Source organism: Sinocyclocheilus grahami, unplaced genomic scaffold (genome assembly GCF_001515645.1).
Source record: "Sinocyclocheilus grahami isolate Dianchi unplaced genomic scaffold, SAMN03320097.WGS_v1.1 scaffold347.1, whole genome shotgun sequence".
NCBI classification, from domain to species: Eukaryota; Metazoa; Chordata; class Actinopteri; order Cypriniformes; family Cyprinidae; genus Sinocyclocheilus; species Sinocyclocheilus grahami.
The window spans coordinates 286,072-297,610 of NW_015505526.1; the positions used below are offsets into that span (position 1 = coordinate 286,072).

Below are 11,539 nucleotides of genomic sequence, written 5' to 3' on the forward strand. Positions count from 1 at the left end.
CCAATCACAACACACTGGACCAGCTAACCAATCTGAGCCCATTGAGTATTTCCGAGGGGAGGGGCTTCATAAAAGCAGGAAATGATCAGCATAGGAGAAGGGACAGAGTGGTGTGGAATAAAGATAAATTATGTGAAAAATAATGCGTTTTTTAAAAATGAAGCATTAACCCATGTTAGACTGCACCCCATAAACACAATCAAGCCTAGAAAAAAAAATCAACCACCCCTTTAAATCATGATGCTGACTGCATAACAAAGCTCATTTTGGAGAAACGCTGGCATAGTGCTGCAGTGTTTCGCATCTGTTTCTTGCATTGCTCACAGATGAGGAAGCTGTTAACATTGGGAGCATTGCATTATGGGATACAGTGAAGTCATATAGGGTGGGCTGCTGTTCAGAGGGGAGGAATCTTGTACTTTGGTTAATTAAGGGCACAAAACATGCAGCCTGATTGGATCAGAACATTAAACAAGCCTCAAATTTGCAGCATTTTCTAAACCATTTAGTGACATACTCTTTTTGTGTAAAAAAGAGGAAATTCCAGTTTATATCATGCAAATATTTTAGGCATCATCATGCTGCTTTTGCAAGCAGCCTGGCCTCGAACACAAACCACAACTAAAACAAATTCAGCCTGGACTCTTTCTACTGAAGCTCAGTGTGACCTCATAAAACCCTGGACAATAATTCATATTTTTTAGTACGGCAAGCTTCTTAAAGGTCAGTCAGTCCAGTCTTCTTTCAAAGCCATTCCTCCATACACCACCCAAACAAACACTAGAAGTGCTAAGCCCGTACTGGATCAGAACCGCAGGTGTCCGCAGCGACCCATGTTTGTAAGAGCAAACAGAGACTGTTTACCAAGACAGGCTAAACGACAGAAATAGATGGGCAACACACACACACACACACACACACACACACACACACACACACACACACACACACACACACACACACACACACACGTACGTAAGTGCTCGACAAACAGAGTAACCCTAAACTACTGAGCATCCATTAGCTCATTTCCCATGAAGCTGCACATCAGGATGTGTTTGATGAATGAATGGGGAAGTAACACAGTAGTAAGAGTCATTTTGTGATTCTTTATTTCAATGCATTTGGCGTCACATGTTGGGAACATGCAGACTCATTTTACCGCACTGGTTCTTTTGAATTCAGTGACCTGTAAAAGAAAAGATTCAGCGATTCGTTTGTATTTAAATTGTGTTTTTGGTTTTTGTTAAGAGTGTTCAGCTCACATTATAATCTCATTGTACAGTCTAAATGCAACATAAATCATTTTGGATAAAAGTGTCTGCCAAATGCATATCTTAATAAAAGCAAACACTTTGATGATTTTGGGTTAGATACAGTTTGTTACAAATTAACTAATTCATTAAAGAAAACCAATTCAAAGAATGATTCATTTGCAAACCTGACAACTGATTTCATACATCCAAATCAAATGGTGTTTATATTGGACATCAAGTAACTGTGGCAAAATTGTTAGTCAACAAAAGTATAAATAATAAATAAATACATACATATATACAGTCTTTAAAGTATTTATATTATCATGAACTTTATAGACCCAGTAATTTAGTTTTATATATATATAATCTGGACATATATTGGACAACAGATGGCTGTGACAAAATTATTTGTCATGCAAAATTAAAAAACAAATGTTTTTAAAATGATAAAAAATATTTTAATTATCAAGAACCTTACAGGACCAATAATTTAGTTTTATTTATTTTGTATTTGTATATTTTTTATTATAAAAATGTATTGTATTTTGTGCATTAGACATCAAATGGCTGGGGCAAAATTTTTTGGCATGCAAAACTGAAAGAATAAATGTTTTTAAAATCAAACTTAAAAAAAACATTTCTCGTGAACTTTGGAGGCCCAGTTTTTAAAAAAATATATATTTTATTCTTAATAAAAATGAAAATGTCCATTTTATATATTGGACAACTGTGACAAACTTGTGTCATATAAAATAATAATTAAAAAAAACTTTCAAATCAAACATATAAAAAAAAACTATTGTCATGAACTTTATAGGCCTAATAATTTTGTTTTAAAATTGAGTTTTTTAAATAATAAACATGCAGCAATTTAAAATGTGAAGACTGTTTCAGCTCAAATTTCAGAATTTCATAAATGTAAATTATATCCTGACTGCAACGTTAGTCGCTTTGGATAGTCACTTTTGGGAAAAACATCTGCCAAATGCATAAACTGATTTCATACAACCAAACCATTGGATATCAAGACAGAATTGTTTCAATACAAAATTTTGAAGCAAAAGTCTTTCAAATTAAACACTTAAAAAGATTATCATGAACTTTTAGACCCAATAATACTAAATAATAAAAACATTTGATAAATAATTTTTTTTCTACTATAAAAATGTATTTTATTTTGCTTGCAAATGTCTACATTTTGAGTTTCAATGGCCGACAGTGCATGATAGAAAACACATTGTAGTCAGCACCAAACATGTTCATCCACATTGACAGTAAACCTGTATTTAACAGGACATGTTTTATTTTACTTGAAGAGTTTGTTCATGGTTTTTGAAGATGAGGGCTTGTCACGCAACAACCTGTCCGTGTTGAACTGGCGTCAAAGTACTGCAGAGTTTGATTGAACACTAAACCTTTGACGTCAGCACCAACAAAAGATGCTGGAAGTGTTTCCTCCTCCCTTTTAAAAATTGATAAGCCTATTTATTATTTTATGCAATGCAGAATTATATAGCAACTCATCAGTTGGTCTATGAGGTTCACACTTGAGGCCTTGTGTCATTGTTGAGGATTGACTAAGACTGTTTGAATTACTCTCGAACCAAAAGTGTGTGTATTTTGTCATTTGTTTGTGTTTTATGTATTTTATTTGAATAAATGTGTGTGGTGTTGAATGTGTGTGGTGCTTGTGAATGAGTGTGTGATAGGTAGTCATACACATAAGACAGCAGTAAGGCAGGAGACGTAAGGCTGTGGTTTCACGCTCTGACGGTATAGTGCATCTCCCGGCTCCTGCTGTCTGCGCTGCTCGGAGACATTCAAACCCTGTGGCCTGAGAGAGAGCCGTGTGCTGCTCTAATCGTGTTTGACTTGGACAAGATTAATGATGTTTTGAGGTGTGGAGGTTTTACACTATTTTAACAAAATGATTTAAGAGAATTTCAGAATTATAGAATTATAGAATTAATTATATTATTACCAATAATGTTTATATATCAACTAAAAAGGTTTTTTATTATTGAAAATTATAAAAATATATATATAAGTTTTTATATATTAATTATATATATTTTTGGCATAACTTTTTTTCATATTTTTTTTTATCTCAAAACCCTAAAACAAAGTTTATTTGCATCTCTAAATGAAAACATTCCAGATTTTTTCGATCAAAAAGCTTTATTGCAACCTTGACTGTGGGGCCGTATACAGAAACAGTCCAGAATATTCCAAGCAGTTTCTAAAACATATTGGAACTCAATATAACTTATCTGGCATTTTTGCTCATTTGTCACATGATTGTAAAACCCTTTGGTTCATTGAGCTGAGCCATTACTGAGAGCTCCTTAAAGGCTCCACTCATTCAGATAGAGATGTTTGCAACTGGACCATGTTACATCTCACATTACCTGCCGGACATGCCTGAGCTAACACAAGAGGTAAGCTTTGAATAAGTAAGAAAGAAGAAGCTCTAGACGGGACAGATAAGGACCAATAGTTCACTCAGATGAGAACATATATGCACATTCTGCTAAACAAGAGCAGGATGGTACAAAAAAAGTTTGCCCAGAGTTGTAATGACCAACTTTTTCCCAGGATAGTTGTTTTCAGGGTGTGCCTGGTTTGATTTGATATCTCTGTGTAAATATCTACATAGGCCTATGCTTAGATCTACAAATAGGTGTGTTTAAATCTACAATAAAACATATGGATGGTTTCTGATTCTTTCGTATTTGAGTCTGTGTTTGTTGGTTTGATTAAAAAATTAGCTTTATAGACTAAAAATAATTGTGGAAGCATTAGGTTAATATAAGGTGATTCTACATCTCACCTGGCCAAGACTTCCCTTTAACAAATGTTCAAATATGCTTTTAATTATGAATCCAGGCAATTAAAGGGAGAGTTCACCCAAAACATTTTAATTCTGTCATCATTTACTCACCCTCATATAGTTCCAAACCCGTATGAGTTTCTGCCTTCTGCTGAACATAAAGGAAGTTATTTTGAAAAATATGGGTAACTAAACAGTTGCTGGTCCCCGTTGAATTCCATAGTGTGGAAAAAAATACTTTGAAAGTCAATGGTGACCAATCAGATGGGTTACTCACATTCTTGAAAATATCGTTTTGTGTGTGTGTTTAGAAAGACGGTAGCCTATATATATTTGGAACAACTTGAACTAAAGGCCATTCACACCAAGGGCGATACTAATGATACTATGTAGGCCTAGCTTTAATAATCGTTCTAAATCAATGAGAACAGCGAAGTCACACCTCTTTTAACATCCATCGAACCTTTTTTAATGCACAAAACGTTCTTTACAGTGGAAAAGGGTTCTTAAGATGTTACTAAAAAAATGGTTCTGAAAGATTCTTTGTGGAACCAAGAATGGTTCTTCTGAGAAAACACCCACGGAACTTTTACTTTTAAGAACGTTTGTTTATATTGTGATCAAAATTGGAAATTAAACATGTCCGCGTAAATTATGCACATGCTAAAATAAATGAACCGATAGGCCTAAATTAAAAGTTCACCTGGGTGTACTTAATGTCGCTTTCTACTGGAGGTTTGTCGATGCCGTTGACTCCGTGAACGGAAGGAAATGAATGTCTGTTAACGCCCGTCCAGTCCTCCATTTTCGGCTGGTAACTCTCTGTTCCGGCAATAGCTGTAAAAATGTATAAAAATAAAACCCGTTTAAATAGTTGCAGCTGCTGCACGTTAGCAAAAACAACAACAAATAAAATAATAATTGATTATGATTTCAAGATGCAGTCTAACCTTGGAGTAAATCCTAAAGAACTGAACTTCAAATTGGCTCAGTCTGAAAATGATACGGGCTTCTTATGCAAACAACACTGGCCACATTTAGAAATAGAAACACGACAAATGCATTATCAGACTATTGTGAGAGCGATTGTGTTTTTAGTTTATTAAACCAAATTAATTTCAAATGGGCCTCACATTCTGCTCAGCAGAAATCTCACAGTGATGCCTGATGCCATAAGAAAACATTTTCTTTTTATTCTCTGCAATCATGCTTTAAACACTGATCCGAAGAACCAACATCAATCATTTTTTTAATCTCCAAAAAGGAACACATCAAGAGTGCAGAAGCAACGCAACACTAATATTTCAGATACATAAAAGATTCCCCAAAGACCTCACCCATTCTCAATTTCTATGCAAACTCGCTGTCATACAATATTTCGCCAATATTGGAACTTTTGCTTTGGATGACAAACTGGCAAGACATTAAAAATACAATAGCTGATAAATTAATGCTTTTTAATATTCCCCTTAATCGCATAAACCCAGCACTGCACTCTTAAAAATAAAGTTCCCAAAAGGGGGGTTTCACAGCGATGTCAAATAAGAAGAACCAGTTTTGGCTCCCCAAAGAACCTTTCAATGAACGGTTCTTAAAAGAACCATTTTTTTCATTCGTTTTGTGGAATGAAAAGGTTCCATGGATGGTAAAGGTTCTTTGTGGAACCATTGATGCCAACAAAGAAGCTTTATTTTTAAGAGTGTAAGCGGCTACACCAGGATCTTGAAGGCCTATCGATAATACAGAAGGTGTGATTACCTGCGGGGTCCATGAAAGCCCGTATTCCTAATATGTTGCTGACGGTGTGAACGGAGGGCCAGGCCCGGGACAGGCTGACAGACACAGCCGGAGGACTGCCCAGTTTGGAGCCGGTCGGGGACATGGCGTTCGGGTATGAATACGGATACACGGGATTATAGGAGATCTGCGGCGGAGAGGGTTTGCTGTCGTACTGACTCGGCTGAGACAGGTTCCCAATCTTGTTTCTCAAAATGCGACTGATGGAGCTCACAGAGGGAACGTTATATTTGTCACACACTGCGTCGGCCAGCAGTCTGTCGCGTATTTCCCAAGCGAATATTCCAGGATCGCCCTGTTTGTAATCCCGTATGCTCTTCACCACGTTTGGCGTCGTGACCCGGGGTTTACTCCCACCGATAGCACCGGGTAAAATGGAGCCGGTGTCGTTGTACCTGGCCAGAATTTTGCTCACACAGCCATGAGAGACCCGGAGCTGTCGGCTTATGTCGCAAGGCCTGATTCCGAGCTGCGCCAGTTCGACGATCCGGATCCGGATCGCGTTAGGAAGAGGCCGGCCGTTTACAAACACCCCGCCGAGCTGATTGACCTCCCCGTACGTCTGATCTGCAAGAACCAAAAACGGTATATTCAACATATTCTAACTAATACAGTGCACACTCTTAAAAATAAAGGTCCCAAAAGGGTGTGTTTGCAATGATGCCATAGAAGAACCATTTTGGTTCCCCAAGAACCTTTCAGTGAACAGTTCCTAAAAGAAACATTTTGAAGAACATTTAAAAAATGTAAAGAACCTTTTCTGTATTTGAAAGGTTGCATGGATTTTTAAGGTTCCTCATAGAACCATTGTTTACCACCTTTATTTTTAAGAGTGTAGTTATAGCCTACCATCATTTTAGTAGCAGTTTTCTTGCACCATTGCGGCTGTTATGTAAATTAAATTATCGCTCAAAATAATAAAAAACACAAAAAACGAAAGTTCCATGATTGAACAAAGAATCTTATAAATATCTGTATTATTATGAACAATTTTACTGAATGGTTTCTTTGAAATTCAAGGGGTTTTCTGGCGGTTCTTCATTAAAAATATATCAATTGGAAAATGGGGAACAAAAATAGGGACTAGCTAATGCAAGATTCAGACAAAAATTGTAGATCTTAAAAACATCAGTATTTATTTTTTAAGAGTAAAAGCGCATGGTTGTAAAGTAATCGACTTTAATCTGATGTAGCCTATATTTAGATGCCTAAAAAGTTCATAGACTATGATTTGTGCCATATTAGCATCCAAAGACACATAATATTTACACAAAATACATAATTTGAACGGTGTAGGTGCATCGTACTCTCTTAAAAATAAACCAAAAAGGGGGTTCTCGCAACGATACCAAAGAAGCATTATTGTTTCCCCAAATAACTTTTAAGTGAACAGTTCTTAAAAGAACCATTTCCCCTTAGTGTGAAGAACATTTTTAAAAGTCTAAAGAACCCTTTCCCCCCCCACTATTAAGAACCTTTTGTGGAACGTAAAGATTCCATAGATGTTAAAGATTCTTTATGGAACCATCGAGTGTATTATTATTATTATTATTATTATTATTTATTTTTAAAATAACTTCCTATTTTTATTATCATTTTATTTTTTATTCCTGTCTGAGAGGCGTCACTCTGACTATAGCTATAACAGATCAAGAGGAACTTACCCATTTGCATCGTGATATTTCCCTACAGTGGTTGTGCTCCTTTAACCTTTAACTGTGCTGCTGTAAGTCTCGTGCAGCGCTGGAGGGGTCTCCCCGTGTCTCCCGTTAAGGACTGCCCTCTCCTTCTTTTTTTACGGCTGAAGTGTCTGAGTTTAGGACTGAGCAGCGTTTTACAGTAATCTTTGATCCACTTCAGAAAGTCCGTCCGTCCAGCAGACTGGCTCGTGCGCTCAATTTGACGCGTCACAAGCATCAATCAAACTAGACAGCTCGTGACTCCTCCCCGATCCTCTGGAGCTCAGGATCTGCCCCATCACGGATATGCGGCATCAAAATGTACTTTCCTGCCATTTTAGGGGTGCCTTCATACGAAAACTTTTCTGAAAGTATGCTATGTTAATATACTCAAATTAATTGAAATGCAAGTGGGAATTGATCTCTAATAAGCCTGTATAATGCATGATCTTTTATATTTTACTGTTGTCTACACTTTACTTAACTGGAGCCTAATGTAAATAAAGCGATGTGTTAAAAAATGCAGACAACGCGATGTCAATGTGAAACTGCAATTTGTAACAGTATAATATTGTAAAAGTACACAGTGTTATTATATAAAATATAATATATTATAAATTGCATAAAATATCATCTAGAATAATTCTATAAAACAAAATGATATTCTATGTGGATAAACATTTACATTTTTAAATTAAAACTTCTATTTAAAATTTACACGGAATAAATTCGATTTTATATTTCATTAAAATGTAATTAAATAAAATATAATCATGCTTCCAAGTTGAATTATATTTCCCTTTTACAAGCAGGCGCACTAAAAGGTTTGTAGACCCACTAAAATTAGAAAATGTTTAAACGTTTTAGTTGCTTAAGCATTTTAAAAGTGATTTTAAAAGTGAGTGCTTTGAACATATACGAAAGTTAGAAACTCTGAAAAACAAATAGCTAAACAATAAAACTAAATGCACATTACAAATATTGTTATTAATGTAATGGATGGAAACGAAGATGTTATAAATGTTATTTACACTAAAAGTGACTATACATGAACTGTCACAAACGCAGTGGGAATTTTGGCTCAAATTCGAGAAAAAAGTATGACAGCACCGTCATCTTTTGGTGAATTTAGGAATTACAAGGCTCCAAAACACCATGTAGCCTACTACGTATATACTTAATTACACGTAGTTCTATTGGGTGTTTTTGTTTGCCTTTCGCACAAAATAATAAACTAATTGGCATCCTACTGTAAATTATATTTTATTGATTAGAAATGTAAAAGTTGAACCACTTCAGGAACAAAACATGCTCTATATAAAGGCCAATTTAAATATCTAGGTCAGAGGGATTTATTTATTTAATTTATTTGATTTATTGATTTTGATTAATTGATCAACAAGGAAACACAACAACTTAAGGAAATGTACAAAAAAGTTTGTTATCCAGTAGGTGGTGTGTTAATAAAACTTGATTTGTCATGACAGCACATTATTTGTAATTATTTTATCATTATTATACTATACTAAACTATAACTTTTTTTTTTTTTACTTTATTTTACCTAGGCCTATACATATTTATTCTTCAACCCCTTTTTTCCTTTCAATTTCAATTTGTATAGGTCAGGGGGAGCCAGCCCACGCCCAGGTTTTGTTTCCTCCTTTTTGTTGAAATAAAAAGAAAAAAGGAATAAGGAAACGTACAAACAGGTTTTCTGAAGTCTTTGTGTTATTATCACCCTTACCCTACTGGCCCTAACTATTTGTTTTCTTCATTATTATTATTTTTAGGCCTAGTTTTTTTTACACTATACTGTATGCCCGCTTTGCAACGTTTTAATACAGATACTTTAGGAATATTAATGTAACTACAAATGTTGATACCTTTTTCAGAAGCATATCAGAGTTTTCATATCAGGTTTTTAGAGGCCTTTTTTAGAGGCCTTTATTTAACCCGTTAGTCGGTTGTACATACCAGACTGCACCGAAAGAGGGAGAAAAAATATTGCATTCCATAAAACAGACAAAAAAACCTTCTTGGAATGTAACTGTACGCTACTGTAAGAAACCCTAAATGTGGTCAATTCTTCAGACCAGTAGGTGGTGGTTTAATAAAACTTGATTTGTCATGACAGCACATTATTTGTAATTATTTTATCATTATTATACTATACTAAACTATAACTTTTTTTTTTTTTTACTTTATTTTACCTAGGCCTATACATATTTATTCTTCAACCCCTTTTTTCCTTTCAATTTCAATTTGTATAGGTCAGGGGGAGCCAGCCCACGCCCAGGTTTTGTTTCCTCCTTTTTGTTGAAATAAAAAGAAAAAAGGAATAAGGAAACGTACAAACAGGTTTTCTGAAGTCTTTGTGTTATTATCACCCTTACCCTACTGGCCCTAACTATTTGTTTTCTTCATTATTATTATTTTTAGGCCTAGTTTTTTTTACACTATACTGTATGCCCGCTTTGCAACGTTTTAATACAGATACTTTAGGAATATTAATGTAACTACAAATGTTGATACCTTTTTCAGAAGCATATCAGAGTTTTCATATCAGGTTTTTAGAGGCCTTTTTTAGAGGCCTTTATTTAACCCGTTAGTCGGTTGTACATACCAGACTGCACCGAAAGAGGGAGAAAAAATATTGCATTCCATAAAACAGACAAAAAAACCTTCTTGGAATGTAACTGTACGCTACTGTAAGAAACCCTAAATGTGGTCAATTCTTCAGAAACCATGCACTAACATATTCTGATCACTTAAACGACAAAAACTAGAAATTACATTTCGAAACGCAAAGAGGACTAGAATTATGATGGGTTAGAAAAATTCAAGTCACATGTACTTCACTTGCATGCAGTTGACTAACACAGATATTATCACTGCATTGTTTAATAGTGTCTTGATGCTAGCAAAGCAGAACAGATAACTATCTAGACAATTTTATCAGAACATAACCAGCAGCACATAAAATAATTAAAATAGCATAACATAATGAAAATACAAAATACAAATAGAAAAAAGTACATAGGCCTACTGCATATAGTTTAAACATACAATCTAAAATGATTTTACATTTACAGTCTGAGATCATAGAAGAACAGTTTATGTTCTTCTAGTTCTTTAGAAAACTGTGTAACCAACAGTGAATTCCCAATCCCACTGAAGCAGTCCTAGAGAAGTTCTGCTATCATTATATTCAGTCACTAGATAGCGCTCTTACCCAAGATAACGTTACATGAAACGCGCATGCACACGAATGCACACGTTTTTTTTTTACCCCATGTTATGTTCCTGTCATTTTGACCCGCAATGGATTTTATTTTTCCAGAAAATGCTAGCCAATATTATCCCATTAAAACACCAAAGGTATTTGGCCCCTTTTTGGCATTTTACATTTGTGGTGTTCCCGTGCCTACAAAAACTGCTTATATATTTCCTGTTATGCTGTCTGCTAAATATTACATGCAATCTTTTTGTCAACTTGTTTTCTTTCAATTAGTAGGCTATAGGTTTGTTTTTTGTTTTTGAACTGATGTGTCTCAGTGATCTGAGCGTATGCACCTCAGTTTCTGAGTGAACGTTGCCAAAATGATCCACAAATAATGCTTTTTCACTCTTAAACTGAGGTGCATAAGCTCAATTATACCTACGATCAATCAGTTCAAATAAATATAAAACCAGTGCGCATTCAAAGAAAGGTTTATAAAAATATTGCATCCAGCTATTTCAGCTGTTTAAAGGGATAGTTCACTCAAAAATGAAAATTCTGTCATCATTTACTCACCCTCATGTCGTTCCAAACCTGTATGAGTTGCTTTCTTATGTTGAACACAAAAGAAGATATTTTGAAGATTGCTGGTAATCAAACAGTTGGTGGTTGCCATTGACTTCCATAGTAGGAAAAAAAAAATACAAATGCAAAGAAAGCAACTCATACAGGTTTGGAACGACATGAGGGTGA

At 35.1% G+C, this 11,539-nt stretch overlaps 1 protein-coding gene across 1 annotated transcript; it reads right to left on the bottom strand.

Annotated features, from left to right (window-relative positions):
* Positions 1-4,780: 4,780 nt before the first annotated feature.
* pax1b (paired box 1b) lies at positions 4,781-7,864 on the bottom strand. The gene is made up of 3 exons (XM_016229067.1): positions 7,813-7,864; positions 5,848-6,453; positions 4,781-4,926 (listed from the first exon to the last, which is right to left on the bottom strand). The coding sequence occupies exons 1-3, from the start codon at positions 7,862-7,864 to the stop codon at positions 4,781-4,783; spliced, it is 804 nt and encodes a 267-aa protein (XP_016084553.1).
* Positions 7,865-11,539: the final 3,675 nt, after the last annotated feature.